Source organism: Ciconia boyciana, chromosome 2 (genome assembly GCF_034638445.1).
Source record: "Ciconia boyciana chromosome 2, ASM3463844v1, whole genome shotgun sequence".
NCBI lineage: Eukaryota > Metazoa > Chordata > Aves > Ciconiiformes > Ciconiidae > Ciconia > Ciconia boyciana.
In genome coordinates, this window is record NC_132935.1 from 103,752,059 (window position 1) to 103,772,789 (window position 20,731).

A 20,731-nucleotide genomic window follows, 5' to 3' on the forward strand; every position below is an offset into this window, starting at 1 on the left:
TCCCAGGAGATGCCCAAGCCCTATTCTCCCTCAACCTGGAGCCATCTCCGGGGCTTCCCAGAGTGGCCAAATGCCCCCAGCCCGATCGACCTTGGGGGCAAGAATCCTTCCCACGCCTGGCAGGAGACCAGTGCGTGCTCCAAAGCACTGGGACCCCTGGCAACATCTCTGCATCCCATTTCTTACGGCTGCTGCCACTGGCTCCGCAGGGGATGAGGGCGGCGAGCTCTGCAGTGCTCCTCAAGAAGACGCTCCCTTGCTCTTGCCACCACTTTCCAGCTGAAAAGGCCCGATAGCCTCGGGCACCTCCTGCTCTTGCTGGTTCTTCTCATCTCCAGCAGCCTCGTCCAGCCCACTCTGGTCTTCCTCCCTCAGCCCCCTCCAAATAATTCCACTGGCTCCTCAAGGACTTCCTCTCACATGTCTTCGGGCTGTCCCCAGGCCATCTCTGGCAGCAGGACACGGGAGGATGCTCCCTTTTATCCTGCCGTGGGGCACTGTGACTGCTGCGTTGCCGGGTGGCGTCACTGTGACATAGGGATGATGGGGCCCCCCATGTGCAGCCCCGCCCATGCGCAGCCCCGCCCACCACCCCTCCACCCGCATCCTTCGGAGGAAGGCCTTTGGGGTGCTGGCCCCGAGGCAGTCCCTGTGCCCAGGAGGCCCAGGTGCTGTCCCTGCCCTTGGTGGCCATGCACTGGGCACAGCTGCTGGGCGTCCCTGTAAATTCATCTGTACATTCAGACTATGTAAATAAGGGCATTTATACCGTATACATTCATTTGGATGTGGGGATGCCAGAGGTGGAAGAAAGGCTTTTGGTTCCCTCTGCATGAACTTTGCAGAGACACAGAGAGCATGCAGGATTTCCTCACCATTCCTTACCAATGCACCAAGGCAGATTGGCTACTACCCTGCTTATGGGTAGTAGCCAATGACGTCGTCCTCTTGGAAAGAAGTCCCAAATTGTTTTGTGCTCTTGACCATCTTTTTCCTGGCACTTCAGTAGCTCTTCTCCTCCTTTGGCCTTCACCCTTGATATCTTTCTTGACAGAGGTGGCAGCCCTCTCAGCCTTTGTCTTGCTCCTGCTTGTCGTCTTCTTCTGTAATCCTTCCATGCCCCTAATCAACTGCTTAGTCTTTGTTTGCCTTCATCCCAGATGGAATTTGTCTTTCTTGAACTCGAGGAATGAGAAATGTGAGTTTTCACCAGGGCTTTGCGCAATGCTTGCCTTTCCTATGGAAATATCTTGCCTGACACACAAGAATGCGTTTGCCTGTGTCCCATTCATGGCTCACAGTCACCCTGTGATCTACTCATGCCTTCAGGAACGTTGGCCTACTCCAGTGTTTCCAAACTGGAGCAGAAACTCACGGCACTCCACCTGACGTCGTGTTACCTGCAGTTCTTCGCACACACGGTTTATTGATGTAGGGGCTACCTCTGCTGTCAGAGCTTCAGCCGGTATGGAGCGTGGGGGCCATGGAAACATACCACGAGATACAGCTTTTTCTGGTTCATGGATGCCATGAAATCCAGCATATGATGCGGACAATGAATGTACCTTTTGGAGAAGGCACAAAGCCTACATATCTTGAAGGACTGTTTTCTGCAATCCAAATTCAAAAGACCTGACCATGAACTTCACTGTTTCATACATTTGATGGCATCCAAGCATGAAGGGTGGAGCCCGAGAGATGTGTGAACGAGGCTTTCACCCATCGGTAGCCTGCTGGTGCCCAGCTCCACGCAGTCACGACCAGCAGATCCATAGGCCGGGTGAGCTATGGACGGACTGTGTGGGTGGGCTCTGAGCATGAAGCTGGTGGTGTCCATCTAGTCACTTTCAAAATGGGTGTCTGCCTCCTGGGAAAGAAAATAACCACAGCTGGCATTAACTGAGCTTCCATTTTGGACTTTTAATTGGAGAAAGTGCCAAATCAGCCCAGATGCTGAAAAGGCTACAAGAGATAAAACGCTGGTGGGTCAGTGCGATGCAGTTCGTGGCACTGCTGTCTGTGGGGATAAGCTTTACTCTCCAGGAGTGTGAATAAATGTTGCCGAGTTTTTAAATGAATTCTGCAGGCATTTAGTGAAGAGGAAGGTTGTTGCTGATGATGCTGATGTGGGTGAGGAGCTGTGTGGCCAGGTGGCCATCCGACACTAAAAGGCAACTGCCTGTCTTTAAGAGTCCCTACCACCTGGAAGATAGCTGCAAAGAAGGGCTGAAGATTTTGGTTTTTATACGCCCACTGAGAGAGCGGTCAAACTCTGGAACAGGCTTCAAACAAACCCAGGAGAGGTGGTCGATGCCCCATACCTGTCACTGTTTAAGAGGCATTTGTACAACGCCCTTAATAGCATGCGTTAGCTTTTGGTCAGCCCTGATGTGGTCAGGCAGTTGGACTAGATGACTGTTGTAGGTCCCTGTCAACTAAATTATTCTATTCTAAAAAGAACACACACACACAAAAAGCAAACAGGAAAAGGAGCACATACTACGAAAAGTGCTGATAATAATTCTAATTTCTTGCACTCAAAAAGCTGTTTCAGAGAAGGTGATGTTGCAACTCAAACCATTTTGGTAGAGCTGAAGTTTTGCTACAATGTAATCCACTGAGTATCTACTTAATGAGTAAAATTTCACTAAATATGCAGTCTGGATAGTTGAGGCTATTGATGGTAAGATAGCAATCTTCCATCATTAATTCAAGAATTAAAACTAATCTTAGTTTCCAGATACAAAACTGGCTTTCATTTATAGCATTTTTTTAGCCCATGAAAAAAAGATCAGTTCCCAAAAGTAAAGCCATCTATGAAAAGATCTTTGCACAACTGGCATATGCGTGGTCAATACATAAATTCAATGAAAACTAAATTCACCAAAAATAAAAGGTGTCCTGGTTTCAGCTGAGATAGAGTTAATTTTCTTTATAGTGGCTGGTGTGGGGCTATGTTTTGGATTTGTGCTGAAAACAGTATTGATAATACAGAGATGTTTTAGTTGTTGCTGCACTAGTCAAGGACTTTTCAGCTTCCCATGCTCTGCCAGGTGCAGAAGAAGCTGGGAGGGGACACAGCCAGGATAGTTGATCCAAACTGACCAAAGGGCTATTCCATACCACGTGACGTCATGCTCAGTATATAAAGCTGGGGAAGAAGAAGGACCAGGGGGACATTCGGAGTGACGGCGTTTGTCTTCCCAAGTAACCATTATGCGTGATGGAGCCCTGCTTTCCTGGAGATGGCTGAACACCTGCCTGCCCATGGGAAGTAGTGAAGGAATTCCTTGCTTTGCTTCGCTTGCGTGCGCAGCTTTTGCTTTACCTATTAAACTGTTTTTATCCCAACCCTCGAGTTTTCTTACTTTTGCTCTTCCGATTCTCTCCCCCATCCCACCAGGGGGGAGTGAGCGAGTGGCTGCGTGGTGCTTAGTTGCCAGCTGGGGCTAAACCACTACAAAGGTAAAAAAATTAAAAGTTTTAAGAATTTCCTAATAATGGAAAAATCTTTGCAATATGTAGAAAAGAGGTGTACTGTCCAGTTTCCTTAAAAAACTGGACATTGAACTGTCTAATTTTCTTAAAAATCTATTTTATTCCAGCCACTTGGCAGATATTCACTCAGGCATAAGGATGTGCTGTAAATAAATAAATAAAAAATAAAGATCCTTCTATTTTCTTTAAAAAAACACAAACACAAAAACAACCTACCTACAAGAAATAAAAAATTAAATAAATCCAAAATTTTTTAAAGACACAAAAGGACAGACCATTCGGAGGGAACTGAGTACCTCAAGAGATTCACTGAGTTGCTCCAGGATTTAGGTTTACTTTTTTTTTATTTGCTCAGAAGAACATAGGTAATACTGACAATTGCTCCACATGCAATCTCATTCATGAATCTGAAGAAATAACTTCCAGACCATATGAAGCAGAAAATATTATTGCAAAGTGGAATGTGAAGAGATTTAATATTGATGTCAGTATTAAAATGTTAGTCACAAACACATTTGAACCAAAGTGTTAGCAACTGAGTTAATAGCAGACATTTCCCAGGCCAATACGGACTGGAAACAAAAGGACAGGGGAGGAAAGAAAGTAACTCCAAGGGATATTAGATAATATATTTGTACTAGTTACACCTTCAAGAAATATTATTTGATTTGAAAATATTAAGATCTAATCTTGAAAAATGATATAGGTTTGGCACTTAGTGTTATACTAAAACCCGTAAGATTGATTAGTAACTTCTGCCTAACAAGAAGGCTGAAACAGCAGCTACTTCCATTTGATTCTTCTACCTCTGGTTTAATGAAAAATGTGGTTGCTAGTCTCTGACATCTGCAGCACTTCTCTTCCACTGCAGATGCCACAAAGCCCTGCAAAGCATTTAAAAGTGTAGGTCTGCAATACAATTGGGCACTAAGTAACATGGTTTTAATATTAACATGACAGTTGTAGCAAAAATCTTTGATCATTATGGCAAAAGTGTCAGGCAGAAGTGAAGCAACCACTCAGAGCTCCAGTACACAGTGGAACTGGTAAAGATTGCTGAAATAAATGTCAGAAGACCCCTCTGAATACTAACATTAATTAAGTAGGTTAGTGTCTTTTTTTTTTAATTCCCATACATCTGTCATTTCTAAGTAATCTAGTTTATGCAATGAGACAGACAAGCAAGCAGTGAATGTATGCCAGCACACAAAGCAAGTTCATGAGTAAGGCCTTTTGCTAATAACAACTCTTGACCAGAAATACTTGTGAGTCTACCCCACTTGTATCTACTCTGTCTAGCAGAGATGCCAGTCACCTGAATAGTCTCAGTACAGCTTTTGGTTAGCATTCAGTTTGCTCAGCTGTTTGTTCATTAGATGCTCACTGTTCAGCACGAGTAACCATTTCAGCATAGTTCTGTGGTAATTACCAGGTGATTATTAGCAATAAAGCATCTTCAGGTAGAAGCCAATGCTTCTGATGACAGAAACACATTTTATCCAGACCCATGAGTAGTAAGTGCAAGGGAGAGAAGTCTGCATGCCCAGGCTTTGGAGAGCTAAGTCAGCTTTGCCTTTCTAACTCCCCCAACTTGCTTGCCAAGCAGTTTCTGTGGAATAACCATGCCTCTGTGAGAGCACTAATTCCTCTTCACAGACTATTGCTAAGAAAAAGGGAATCCAACTGAGCAGTGATGGTCCTAGATCTCTGATACAGTAATTTACAACACTGTCATTTCCAATTGTTTTGTGACAGTATTTTGTCCTATTACTACCAACAAACATATTTAATTTTCTTTTATGACTACTGACAGGTTTATTCCATTGCAGTCAGACAATGCTGGTCTGAAAGAAAATCTACAGTGACTTTTATTTGTGATGCACAAGTGCATCCCAAAGTGGAGAAAAAACGCTAGTCTCTTTGGAGAAATATCTCGAGGTTTAGGGTACCGCTTCAGCAAAACCCACAATAATAATTTTTGGAAGGGAAGGAAATAATTTATTCTCACCGATTTTCTTAAACTGCTTACTATTGAATGCTTCAGTGTGTGCGGAGTTAGTCTCATAAATCTCATCTAGGATAAAGGAAGATCATTACCTCAATAGTTCCCACTCAGGGAAGCATGTCCTGATACAGTAATACAGACACATACTAGATAAAGCCAATATTTTCAGGCTCCCTGAAAAAAAGAAAACTTGGGCTTACCAAATGGAAAAAACCCTAAAGCAGGAAGCATAAAAAGCATGTTAATTCTTGATCATAAACATGAACTCTAAACACAACAGAAGTGGACACAGACCCCTAACATGACATTGAAATGCCAAGCTGCATCCTATCTTAAATATATCATCTGTCTGAAATCAGGCAGACTTGGTTTCCAGTACATGAGTGGAGGGAGATCCTCACACTTAGCAGTTGAGACTCTCTAAACAAGAGACCTGGTTTGCATAATCTGCAGGTTTCCATTCCAAATATGAATGTTTGCTCTGTGGGAGTTCTCCAGCTGCAGTTGTTCCCTACTCACTGCACAAGGTCTCACAGACTCCTTATCTTTTGCCCCTGTTGGCTGGAATCTGCTCAGTAAACCATGTGGAATGCTATCATTGGTTTGTCTTTAAGTAGTAACAAATTTATTTCAGCCATTCTTCACCTTCTGATGCTATGGAGCAAGTGATAATCTCAGTAGGTTGCAACCACCTCTGGTTCTCCCAGGAAAATTCCTCCTTGATTTTCATGGACGTAAGCAGTCTCTTCATAGCATCTTCTGACTGACTGCCATATTTTCAGAGAAAGTGCTACTTTCCGTGGCTTTGGAGATAAAAAATGGCCAAATCCCAGATGATCCCAGATTTAAGTCCTTTTTGCCCTTATTGCCATCACCCTACAGGCTTTTTTCCCAGTTCTATCTGTCTCTCACCATGTGGAAGAGAGATGGTGGTGAGTTTACAGCATACTTCTGAAGCTGCCCTAGAACCTGTACTAAACGCGCGTTCTGGAAATTGGTAAAAATATTGCCTTGTAAATTCACATCATAGTTATTGCACATTCATTTTCTTTTGTAGAAAAGCACTAAGACTAATTCCAAGTGACAAAGTGCAAACATGTATGTAATCTTGGGATTTACTAGGAGTGTTCAAAGACAGCCCACACAAACTCTCCACTGTAAATTCACACTCCTACATAATCTGCACTAACTTCAGTCGTTAGTAAGTCCTGGGAGGGGGTCACAGGAGAGTCATTCTGTACACCTGCCTGTGTAGGGAACTTGCATCAGCAGTACTTTCCCTCTCTGTGTATGTACAGATCAAAACGGATGTCTACTGCAGCTTATTCATTGTCCAAATAATTTGTTTTTTAAAAAAAATCTGTCAGGGCATACAGGAGGAAGCAAGAAGGCCTGATTTTTTAACAGCAATAGTGTCAACACAGCTAACCTGCCCTTCTAGGTAAATTAATTTACAGAATTACACATCAGTGTGAAGCACTGCACCCTGAATGCTGGTTGGGAATTCTAGAGTGGAATGAATCTCTCTTCTCTCTTTTTAAAATTGTCTGTAATCTTTCATCACCTGATTATGTATCTCAGTAGTAAGTGAACTTAATACACCATTTGCCATCAGAACAGGATTTAAAATGTTTCCTTTGAACTAATCTGCTCTGTGATCTTTTGGCTACACTGATTTCAGTTTCAAAGAAAATGACAACAGAAAGAATACTTAGAACAGGCAAGTGGTTTTCTTCCCAGTCCCACGGTCAACAAGACAAGACAGTACCAGCGGTTAGAAACAACCAACTCTGAATATGCCTTGCTGAGAAGCCATTCTTTGAAGTGTTGTTTAAGGGCAAGGAAGCCTTAAGGGGGAAGCACATATGACAAAGTATTTCTGTATACCAGAAGTCCTCACCTGAACCTAGTGACTCACACTTTCCAGGCTTTGACGCAGTACAGCTGGATCACTGGGCTTGTTCTTCAAAGCCCAGAGAAGCCCAGAGAAGCTTTCCCCGTGATGTAGGGGTAGGCAGACCCCCCCCCCCCCCCCCATCTGTACCCACCCAAACAACAGAAAAACCCTGCAGAAAATATTACCATCAAAATAAAATAAAATTTAAAAAACCCCAACAACTTCTCCCGTCATTTCAGGGGTAAATTAACTGTCTAGCCTTCACTCAACTGAGGTAACCAAAAGCAGAAACAAAAAGTTTACAGAAAACACAAGCTTGCTTTGGGCTTTCAATAATGTTCTCTACAGGAGTGATTTTCTAGGGATAACTGAAGCATATCACTGGCCTGATGCAGCTTGTGCTGAGTTCCTCAAATCTCCAGTAGGGCACATGTGTGGGGGAGTGAATCCAGAGCTAAATGTTTGCTTCTAACATTTACAGTAACAGTTTAAGGTTGATGGTACCCTTCATCATCCTATTTCCAACCATCCCTTTTTTCTTCTCCCCCAATTATGGACATATTTCTTGAAATATATGCTTGCAGGCTCCCATAATGCACGAAGAGTTCTAAAAATATTTGTTGTTTTCCAATTTCTGTTCAGAGCTCAGTTTCCAACAAATGAGAAATATTTTCTGATTGCAGATGATGTCAGGATTTTTTCCTCCTCCTAGGCTAAATAATTGGGCAAAACAAAGATTCTGCTTTATTTTCAACTACTTGTGCTATGTCACTCTCAAATGCCAATTTGTTCTCATTCTTTGAGGTCGGTGCACATTTAGTTGCCTTATGCCTGATGTATGGATGTTCTGTGATGCTCATGCTCCAATTCTGAGCACTTGAAATACATTAAGAGGATGACAGGACATAAACTTTTATTCCTATATTCTCTTATATGGAGCTCCAGAGCTTGAGGTGGGACAGGAAGAAAGAAGGGGAAGAAATGAAAGAAAGTGGTCAGACAGTAGGAAAAGTTTCTATTACTTGGCGACTTGAGAAGCCAATGATGAGGTTTTCCTCTGCTGAAACAGAGCAAATCAAGGACCTTCTGCTGGGGGTAGACTTAACAAGTTATTTTTTACTTTACGGTTTAGATATTTTCTCTGCAGTTGCACACTGGGCTAGCTTTTCATTTTCTACACATGCAAGGGTGACTGGAGAAAATACCTAGAGATTTTCTAACATGATTCAGAATCACGTGATTCTAACGTGATTTACTGCAAACCCTAAAGCTATGATACCACATTTTTGTTAGGACACATTTTTGTTCAGTGAAGTCATCAGATGTTGATTCACATCCTGATTTCCCAAAAAATGCTACCTTTTTTATATTATGATGAGCCCTGAGATTATTGAAACCTTCACCTGCGTGCGGAGACTGTTTCTATGGCAGTGTATTTTTAAGTTCTGAACATTAAAATAAATAATAAAATTAAAATAATAAAAAACGATCAACACAATCACACAGCACTGAAGTGTGGTTTTACCAGTAGGGCTGAGTAGCCTGCAGTCCTTTCTTGTTCCATCCTTAAAAGCCTGTCAATATGGCAAACTCAACATGCTGTCATGGAACACAGCAACAGCCTACACTCACTCATCCCTTGCCATCTAGATAGTGGCTTTAACCAGTCAAACCCAAGTAACTGCCAAGCACAGGAGTGTCTAACAATATCATTTTTCAGTGTTAACCTGAGGCAAAAACAAGCAAACAAACAGAAAACCATCCTGATTTATTTCAGAAGGATTCCAGACCACAAGCTGCATCTAATCAAGACAAGTCCAGATAAAGGCTGGCAATTACAATCTGTGAACTGATTGAGGCTAAGTGGAAAGTTTACATCCAGCTGGAAAAACAACCATGACCACCTTCTTACCAACAGTCAGTACTGTGCTCCAGAGCACGAGGAGGAAAGGCACTAGCCAAATTTGTTGAGATACACTTAAGTACCACAATGAGCATTTTCACAAGAAAGCCAAACTTGACATAAATTAAAAATAATAGAAAAGCTGAATGCACAACAAAATGATGTACCAATGAAACCTAGAATACAAAGGGCATGCCTTGTAAATAAGAACAGATGAAAAAAACAATCATTGAACTAAAACTGAGATGCAGGATGTTTCAGCCTGCTTGGCAGGCAAACACATAAACATAGTCTGTTCTGTCTCCAGGTGTCTCATGGGTTTGTTATTTTACTCTGACGCTAGGAGGATGAATTCACCTTAGGAAGAAAGTCTGCCATGAGAGATGCTGTTCCAGGCACAATCCCCTGATCTTCAATGACTAAAATTTTCCTTCTTCCTCAGTATCTTTTCTCCCTTCTTTATACAGAGAGTCTACCTTGATAAGTCAACTGGCCAAAAACAGTGTCTTAAATGGCTTGATGCTTTTGACCTTCCCTACACACCCCCTCCATCTTCTCCTTTTTCTCTGGTTGTTTCTGATCTTGTTTCATCTTCAAGGAAATAAGCTTGGATACTCTGCAACAACAGCCTCAATCCATCTTAACTATTTGTTCCTCTTTTTACCTCTCAAATGTTATTTTAATTTGCAACAATGTCTGACAGACTCATTAAAAAGCCTCCAAAATAAAGCTCTACAACTGAAGGAAAAGTGTGTAAGAGATGCTGCTAAAAATAAAAACTTCATTTCATATGTTATATTCGAAACACTGAAGCCATATTTCCTTCCTGTATTTTAGGTAAAAGACTAAATACTTGTATTGCAAGCTTTCTGCAATGAGATTACACTGGGTAAGGTCTCTATACTTTTATTGTCATGCAACATCTTACCATTGCCTAATGACAAAATTTTGTTTATTGCCTTTAAAGGTGTGCCAATTTATTCCATTTGAGTTAACAACTAAAAAATACTAATTCCTTCCTCTATCAAACTGGACAACCTACACAGAAAAAAAGTCTTTTATTTATTGAATTAAATTGCTGAGTATTTTATGTTTCACATGCATTTCTATATATCTGTATGAATAAAAGTTTTGGTACCTTGGAAGTTCAGTAAATCAGTTCTCAGGCAAAATGTCTCATCTGAAAAACTAATTATACAGATATGTGCAATAGAATTAAACATTTACCACTGCTGGGGCACTTTTCATCAGTATGTAGTGATGAATGGCACATTTATATTCATGCCATATGTTTCTACATATGTCATAGTAAAAAGCACTCTGGTGACCCACTATTTACAGAAAGAAGACAGAAAAATCACAGGATACGACAGTTATGGTTGTTTAATGTCTACTCACAAAGTCATTGCAGTAATTATTACATGTGCCACTTCTGTTAAAAAAGCGAAGAGAGAGAGAAGAGAGGAAGGGGGAGAGTGGGTAGAGAAGCCACCCCGTACATTTGACCTTAATAAGGCAGGCTATGAATACGCATAACAATTTCTCAAAGTGTTTGAAGATGTGCAGCTTTAGGCAAAAAAAATGTACTAGAAAGGGGATAGGGTAAGTACCACTCAAATGGAGTCATTATGCTTGCAGCTATTTGGATCCTGAAATGAGATAAAAGCCACATCACAGAGGCATAATGACTTCAGGACCAATAGAAAGAATTAACTGACACATCTTCTGGTAAATAGATTATGAAACCTTTCAGTTCTGCTTTGCATCAGTGGTCTAAATGATGAAGCAGAAGAAACAGCAGAAAGAGTATGGTTCCCCTATCCTCAGCATAAAGCCTCAAGGAACTACAGAAGTGCTGGTCCACCTCTCCCACTGATGTCCCATACAGCCATTAGGGTAGATAACTAAGCACTTACGTGCTTATGTAGCACTTATGTGCTACCCTGTGCGTTGTTCCTCTGCTTATTCCCCACCCTCCACTCTGAAAATTCTTACAGGACAAACACACAAGATCAGGGTAAACTTACTGATCTGACACCTTTTCCCCATTCTCCCGGGGCCGAGGGGAAAAAAAGAAAGAAACAGAAAAATTAGGGAGTAATATTAACTTATTTCTTGTGTCTTTCTCAATGGGACTGAAAAACTGCCACAGGAAGCTGAATCAAGCCTGGAGATTCAGAAATACAAAGCATCACGCAGAGCGTGGGGTGAAGCTGTAATATACTCAAAGTTTACATCTTCCAACAAATATCTTAAAAGAGCAGGTCTTTCCACTACAACTACTGTTCTAACGACAATTAAAGAGAAAACAGGAAAGGCCTTAAACTGGATACTGAGATAGGAACACTCCATCTTTGGAAAAACCTGCTTGAACGCAGAGTCTAACTCTGCATTGTGGACCTGCCTCTGAAAGAGGGTAAGATCTTGGCCTTAAGATGACAGAGCTTTGGAAGAGTTCTCTGTTGGCCTAAGATCACAAGTAGGGCTAAACTGAAAAGCAGTCTAATGGTTAAACATTATGCCACATCACAGCTTCAAGGAGTATTTTCCATAAGCGCATGAATTTGAAAAGTTCCGAATTTCCAACTCTAAACATTTTCAACATTGTTTTTTGTAAAAGAAAAAAAAGTTTCCTAAAATTTACATAGTTCCTCTTGATAAGTATTTGGAAAGCTGTTGAACATCTATTGCAATGCCCTAGATTTTGAAAAGCTGTGTTAATGAAGCTGGAATAGATACTTAAATGTGATATCTCAAACATTTTAATTCCACTATGAGGACATAAAATGTAAGTGCTTGAAGTTCCTCTTCACTATCAAAACACAGCACTGTGAGTAGGTTTATTTGGAGAAGACAAGGACGAGAGAATGGGGGGGCCCTGGGATTTCTTTGACAATACAGAGTAGTTTCTAGAGACCATGAATTGCTGTGGGGAGCACACGCACGTATGTATTTCTATGACTTTGACTGCACTATTGAATTGCCAGGACATCTTAGAAAGCAGAACAATTTTTAGTTACTGCAGCAACATCTGTGAAGGGCAGGACTCACCATGGTAGTCGCCAGTTTACTAAATTAAGACACACTAAAGATGGATATGGATTATGCCCAGAAATATGCCCAGACAGCTGTCTACTGCACTATAATTTTCTGTTCATTTTTTTTTTTTTTAATAATTTTTTGACACATTTGGGAACCCTAACACCTTCTGACTACAGAATCTGTAGGCGAAATGCTGACATAATGATGAAGTAATGAAATTTGTGATTCAATATTTGTGATACAGTTCCTTCAAGGGCTAAAGATGCAATTTCAAAATATACAATTTCAGTGGCTTTTCAGGATATTGCCGCTGGCCCTAAAGGTTTATAGTCAAGTGAGAGCGCAGCTTAGTCTCTAACATTTTGCACCAGTAAAACTGTACTACATTAAGTGTGAAAGCAGTATATAACTGTTAAGACACTTTATTTTGGGAAGACGGATACTAGCTTTGCTAATAATCCTAACCTTGTGGACTTGTTTTCCCTAGGAACCAAACTAGCAAGTTACATTTTACATTACCTTTTTAGTCACTAGATGACTACTTGCTAGTTCCACCTGAATGGAACAAGAGATATTTAAAATGTCTATTAGCATCTTGAGTAATAATTTAATATAGAGATATTTGTTTAACATAGTGGGTTAATAGGAACATTTAGATTTGACTCTCAGGCTAGAGAGAGAAATACAGTTAAGGATGTCTCTATTAAAATAAAATATCACTATCCTGCCATATGAAGAAGTGTTTTTTTTCATTTAGTATACTCCACATACTATTCAGTATAGCTAGATCTGTAGGTTACTTAGTTTCATGTTCACAAAAAAAAAGTTAATTGTAATTCAGCTAGTTTAAGTTCTTTTTCAAATATAGTGCTAGTAATACCATAAACCTGCACAATTTCGATACTAAAATTATTTGAGAATTCTGCTCTTATTCTAATATGCTAGAGTGCCTTTTGTTATATGACAAGATATGCATCATTGTTACAGAGTTCTACAGAAATGTGTTATTCATGAAGCAAAGTAAAGCCCTCAAGTAACCACATTCTGTCCCTTCGCTAGTATGTATATTACTGATAATACTCTATATCAATTTAGAAAAAGATTTAGGGTGTTGTAAATTTTCTCCTGAAAACATAGCTCTTTACCCTCCACACTTGTGAGTGCTTAAGATGACCACTAATTAAAAGAAAATGAAAGCTGTAACAGCTGCAATGTTATGTGGGTACCACACAGTACGTATATAGGTGATGTGCTTTACTAAGCTATCCAAGAACGATTGTCAAAGTGGCCTTCCAGTTTTAGAAGCAGAGATTAAAATTACTTCCCATCAATTTTCACATATTTGTGGCAGTCATTTGCATTTTAATGATGAAATAGTTCTGTTAGGTTCTTGTTTTTAAAATTTAAATAGTTACATGGATATTAGTGCAAAATGCACTTGTAGCAAAGAGTTGCTGATGAGAGCGATTCAGTTAAAACAGAAAACTGCATTTTTCCACAGCATGCATCATATCCAAATGAAGGGAACGAGCACTAAATCATCTATCCTAGTGTTCATGATCTCCTTGCACTGGTTAGGAAAATGTCACATTTAAATACTCTGGAAATTGTTTTGTAGACGAGAAACATGAATAAAATGAAATGGTTACTTTTACTTTTCCCCAGTGTTGGACAAGCTACTAGGACCTTCTGCTGTATATTTATATTTAACATGAATGAGCAATACTGTACTGCTGGATAGGTGTACTTTTTTGTGCCTGACACCACTACGGTAGTATATTTTTAATTTACAAAGTTACCCTTGAAGAGTACCCAAAAGCTATAGCTAGCACTGAACACAGCAGTTGTTCTGAATAGCAGAAATCGCTATAATATATCAGCAATTCTTGGCATCATTCCCTGCAGTGCCTGCCTGATTAGTTACAGATACAGTTCAAGGTGCTGGTTATGATTTTAAAAGCCCTAAACGGGTCAGGATCCACTTATCTGAAAGACTGCCTTTACACCTGTGTCTCAGAACAGATTGGCTGGGCTGTGTCTCCAGTCCAAGAAGGACTGATGGCAATCCCAGAGCTTAGATCAGGCTCCTTTTTAGGTATGTGTTTATTATACAAATACAGACATTAATGGCAATATGAAACAATGGTATTCTCCTGTTCTCCAACAGGCTGTCTACTTATGAGCACTTGATCTGGGGTCTGCTGCATGTGCCATGCATCCCCCTTCAAGTCAGCTTCCCCTCTCTGCACCCCCCAATCTCTCCCATCCAAGTTGGCTAAAACCCACCCCACAGGTCCAGACACGTACAGGTTTCTGCCTCCAGGAAGAGCTACATGAGCTTCAGCGACTGTGGTCTCTAAAGAGGCAGAGTTACTGTTTCAACTTCTAATAGTGCCTTCACATTCATGTTGCTGGTGCTGAAGTCTGAGGACTCAGACATATGCCAGATTTCCAATGCAAACAGACTGAAATTCAAACTTATTATGCAGACATTTGGGGAAAGTCAGGGGACATGTCTGTTGTATCAGCTACCCAATATTTCATATCAAGAAAAAGTGCTGAGGCAACTGTCATGCATTAACAGAGCAAAGAAATAATATACTCCCGGTGCAGAAAATTGCCCCCATTTCTTTTTTCATTATCATATTTTTCTGCCTCAGCATGGCAACGCAGATGACTAAGACAGGATATCTTCCGTGAGAATGCCCAGATGGGAAATTACCCATGCAAAACTAGTGTTAAAAGCAGGAAAAAAAACAACGCAACAAAACCAAAATAAGTTAATGCAGTTATCTATATGGTCTCAGAAGTTAAATAAGATACATCCTAACACCAGTTAAAAAGACAAAACAGGCAAAAAAGAAAACTCAAATGCTTTGTTTCTCTTGTAATTAGTTTCTATTCCTTGCCTATGGTGGTAAGTGTGTGAAAGTCAGCAATACCTGGGCAGAAATAAAAGTCTGACATTTCTAAAAAGCTGCCTTCTATAGTACCCCATGAACCACAGACATTACTGAACTATAAATATGTTGATATACAATAGTTTTGGTAAATAGCCATATATATCTACTTTTTTTTTTTTTTAATGATGCACCACTGAGGATACAAAGGCCTGTTAAGGCTAATTAATAGCCGTGAATCAAAGAGCTTATGAAACGGATTAACTACTGCCTTGCGCAGACTATGATGAATGGTGACTATGGATTTTATGACCCCTCTCATGAAAAGCTCTTAGCAATTATTTTTCTTTTGCCAAGAAATATGAATTATGAACAGACCCTTTCTCCCAACTACATTAGAAAAAAATTGAATTAGCAAATACAATGCAGTTACCTGTCATGTTGCAGTAAACTTTCAAAGGTCCCAGTCCCCCACTGCCATCTGGATCTATCCAGTAGTAATTTGAAGTTTTGCCCAAGTGTTTGTATGCTTCACAAGAGAGTTCATAAATAGCTAGAATGAAATAAAACACAGCAATAAGGATCTTCATTTCCTGGAGCAAAAAATCCATAATGACAATAAATTGACTTTATTTATATATCAAGAATGATACCTTTGAGATAAGTAATGCCACTGATATTCACAGAAAACAAAGCATCTTTCCAAAAGATACAGAAGTGATTAAAAGCTTGAGGCACACAATTTCATTTTTTGGCATGTGAGAGAAAGCCAGAATAGGGAGAGAATTCTGACAACTTGGTGGGGAGGGAACAACCAAACTTTTTCAAGAGTATCTTTAAACCACTTTTGAAAATACTTTGGTTCAGAACTATGTTTATACACTGGTTTAAGTTTTACATCATAAATGGAGACACTTGATCCAACATACTTTTCCCTTTAGTTTTCTTTGAAGAGATACACAAAAAGGCTTATGAATTTTTCCTCTGTAAATTTTAGAATTTTTCAGGTTTAGAATTTTACAACTCAGAATAACATCAAGTTTCAAAATTGTGAAATTTCTCACTACATGTAATACCTGCTCTACACTGCTCTGCAGTTACTCTGTTACATACCTACATAACTAATACTCTGTTCCAGCAAGATCTAAAATTTCATGATATTTACTGGAATTTAATTGATTTAGTGGAGGGGTTTGTTTCATTTTTTCCTTGATCTCTCTATACTGCTTTCTATTTCAAGTTGTAAAACTGCTTGTCAAATTGTGCTATGATCAGTAGCTCAGGTATAAATAAGCATTGTAATAGAAGCTTTTCTAGTAATTCCCATATTTTCTTTGAAATGTATGACTATGACAAAGCTATGTGTATTATACATGAATAAATCAAATCATTTTATGCATAGAAAAAGTAAAACTGGTAATTTATATAAATTGGTATATATATATATATAAAATTGGTAAATTATATAAATATTTTTCTATGCAAATTTTTTAAAAAGGAATGTGTAATGCTTCTTTGTTTTCCAAGGACCAGATGGTACAGCTTTTTTGTTTGGAATCAATCAATCAGCTGCTAAAAGAAATGAAATGTTTGTTTAACCAGACTTCATATCCACTCTAAAAATTAATCTAATTTGTTAGCAATTCTTGCAAGAGATCTCCTTGCTAAGACTGGCTTTATTTCAAATGTCCGTAAGGAAGAGCTGTTTCGCTGGGCTCTGATGATGAGTGACTGATTGCACACACACACATTTAAAGGCCTCTAACCAACTAACAAGACGCAGGAAGGAAAGCGGAGCAAAAACTAGTCTCCAATTTTGATGTGGCATGAATGCAAAGCTAGACTGTTACCTTTGTATAAAGGGAATCTCCTTGTCGATGCTACAAGAGAAATAATTTCCTGGGAAGTTCATTACAGGGTCTAACATCAATTTTATGCAAGAAGTAGATATTTTACTTAAATTGTGAAATATTCCAAGCCATTTCCCCTTTCTCCCCAAACTAAGGTCAATGGATTCTTTCGTTATCAAGGAGACTCTGTGCCTGTTTTCGGACACTTCATGCAAATTTCATAAGGAATTCATCACCAATTTTCTTCAGAAATATTTCTCTAACTCTCTATACACTACCTAAATGTACTCACAAAATACCAACTCTGTTAATGTATAATTGTTGTGATACCAAGCTGCAAATTTTAACAGATGCATTCCACATCAAGCCAAGAAGATGACAAATACTGTTTATGTATATACTTTGGTGTTTTCATTTTCTAAACACTTTCAGAAAACCAAGGGAGTTTTGTCTTTGTAGTATCCAAATCTTTATGTAGGGCCATATGACATTTTTCTCTATGTTTGCTCCTTTCAAGAAGACAGGCCTATCTTTGTACAGAGATACTACTACAATTCAGAAAAAAATATTAAAGACTGTTATAAGGAAGACAAAACCAAGTTACACTTTTTAATCAGACACTCATTTATCCTTACTGAATATTTTTACAGAAAATTAAAGGATTTAAATACAACACCCTTCCTTCTGTTCTTCTGGAATGGAAGAAATAGAAAGTGGTAGGTAGTTATTAGTATTACAGCACAGAACAGGCTGCTTTTGAATAAGTCAGCATTTGTTAAGCTTCAACATTATGCTGAACATCAAACAATAGAAATTAAGATCCTTCTTCAAATAAAGACAAAAGAGTGGGATATTCTAAATAAATTCAACTTGTGAAAATTGTTTTTATGAGTGCGTGATAGGTTTTTGGCAGGTTTTATCCACACGTAGATGCATACTTAAAGACCTTAAAAATGGGAATAAACAAAAATGAAAGAGTAGGTTCTAGTGCAAGGAGCAGTAATGTACAAATCAAGTGACAGGAGTACAGAAACAAAGTGAAGGGATAAGTGAAGTTGGTATACAGACAAAATAACTGGTAATTAAGATGCAATAGGAAACAGCAAACAATAATGGAGACAAACAATAAGGAGAAATGGTTGCATGTATCTACATACAAAAAAGGAGGCACAGAGAGAGACAGAGAAAGAGAGAAGGGTCTTTTAGTGCTGATTTCTTCCGGAAGATGGGGGAAAAAAAAAAGAATGGAAGGAGTGAAGACACAAGGGCAACACATTTCTGCTTTTCAGGCCAGTCGAAGTAAAATGCCAAAAATGTGTATTTGCTTTCTTGGTAGTTGGTCCAAACACACAATATATGTACTCTTAAGGGACTTCACAACAGTATTAAACCTCAAAATCTTCCAAGCTAAAGGTAAAACTCACATGTGCCCTGATGTCCAGAGAAGCTGTTTCTAGCATAATACATCCAGGGGTTTGAGGGGGGTGGGGTGGGTGGTGGTGGTGTTTGTTTTTGGGTTTTTTTTAATGTTACTTACATTATTTCTGAGGAGAAGAGGGGGAAAAAAAACCACCCTACAAATGGCTTCCTCACTCTTAACTTGACGTGCTTTCATCTTGCATCAAAACCTGTCTACAAGCAATAAGAGGTCAAAACTTGGTCAGAACAGTGATCCAAGGTCTTAGAGTCAGGTAAAAAGTATGTACAAAAAGAATCAAAAACAGAAAGAGAAAAGCACCAAAAAGATGCTACAGTCTTTTTAAAGTTTAATCACCTGAATAATACAGATCAAACTGAGACCACCAAATCCACTTCATGCTAAAATTTGAAAGGGCTTGGCTGTGTTCTAACATGAAGTAAAAAGATGTTAAAAAAACCCCACATTTTTTTAAAAAAGTAAATCTAATTTTAACTTTTGGTGTGAAACATCAAGCTGCTTTAAGCTTCTTAGTCTGGGCATTTTAATCAGCTGACGAAAGCAACTACGAATGCATTTTGAAGTTCACCATTGACTGAGCTAACATTCACAACAGTGGGTTTGAGCATGGCTTGAGGGGATAAGTTTCTCTTCTTAGAAAAGCTTGACTAGGAAAGCAGACTACAGGAAAACAGCTTAGAGTGAAACAAAAACTAACAAAAAACCTTGAGCCACACAGACCTTAACATAATTTTCATCACTGCATTTCTTTATGAGTTCTCCTCCACTCCCAGAACTGCTTACCTGAAGCCCAAAGGGGAGGTATTGATGCAGAGGGGAAGACAACGCTAATTTCCAAGTTTTTAGGATCCTCTATTTTAAACATTTGAAGAAAAGCAAATGGTTCAGAAAACCAGTTTACAGAATAGCTTTTTCCAGCTCCAGACAGGTAGCCCAAAGTTGGAAAGAATCAACTTCTCTTAGATTTCAATGGCTCTTTACTGATTGAGGGAAGCAGATGTTCTCACTCCTGTTTTACTTTCTGACTGGCGTAAAGATCAAGAGAGAGTTATCCCACACAGCTGGCACAGCTGCTGGCTATCTCTAAAAAGCAGACGAGCTGAATGACAAAAAGGATTTAGCAACTCTGTTACCCTACATGATGTTCCCATAGAGTTTCAGTAGCACCTTGGTGAACTACAGTTTCTTCATCAACATGTAAAAAGGCAGCTTTAATTTTAGGGCTGACAAATAGCCTCCTTTTATAAGTGCAAAGCTCATTATAAATAGAAGACCTAGCGTGACAGTCTGCACTATGTGACACAGTGAACGTGTTACAATACATTTTGTTTCTGTCAGTGAATATGGCTGCTGCAGGGGATAAACTCCTTTAAACTGCTGCTAATACAGGAGTAAATCTCCTCAGCTTTACAGGGGCATAGGAAAGGTGTAGATTCACAGGAATTGATGGAATTAAATGATAGTAAAAGTGACAAAAGTAGGCAATGCATCAGATCCACAAAGTCCAGCTATGCCTCTCCATCACTTTCAACTTCCCAGAAAAATACTGAAAGCTAAACAGATTGTGAGGTGCTTGGGTTTATGTCACTCAGGCTGGTTTCAACTCTTGAGCGCCTTAAAAAGGGCTGAAAGCATAAACAGACAAGGAAGGGGGAAAAAATCCCTAAACTTACTCAAGAAATAGTTGCACACTGAAATGGCATACCTGCAGTTTATTTTAAAAGAAAGGAATGAGTTTTATTTGTTGCTTTATTACAATATATATTCAGAAGATCAATTGCAAACCTGAAAATGTTAAAAAATAATTTTTTTTATATAAACACACATACATTGTAAGCTTCTGCTCTGTCAGCTTAAGTTTCTCTCTATGCAGTACTACAACAACAAACCTATCCCCACCCTTATTCATTCCAATGCTATATGGTGGAGAAACCATGTCTGATACAGCTTTATTAAAACAGGCTAAGTGAACTAGAAGTCTCACCATGACTCAAAGCAAGTTACATATGAGAACAAAACCCCTTCTGAGTTCCAGATCCGTATTCTGACAGTAAGAACACATGAAGCTGCTGGTTTGCTCTACTACTTCATGTATATTAAAAAGTTTTTTAAAAGCCCCACAAAAAACCAACATGATGCAACACTACTTCAATGTTCTTGTTATTCTGTAGGACTGTTGCTGCAATGGTCAGAACCAA

At 39.3% G+C, this 20,731-nt stretch overlaps 1 protein-coding gene across 1 annotated transcript in view; it reads right to left on the reverse strand.

Annotated features, from left to right (window-relative positions):
• CNTNAP2 (contactin associated protein 2) overlaps positions 1 to 20,731 on the reverse strand; it is a 1,193,181-nt gene that overhangs the window by 359,134 nt on the left and 813,316 nt on the right. Inside the window, exon 12 of the mRNA XM_072853401.1 lies at positions 15,679 to 15,798. Within this exon, the coding sequence (XP_072709502.1) occupies positions 15,679 to 15,798 (120 nt within the window). The remainder of the gene's footprint in view (positions 1 to 15,678; positions 15,799 to 20,731) is intronic.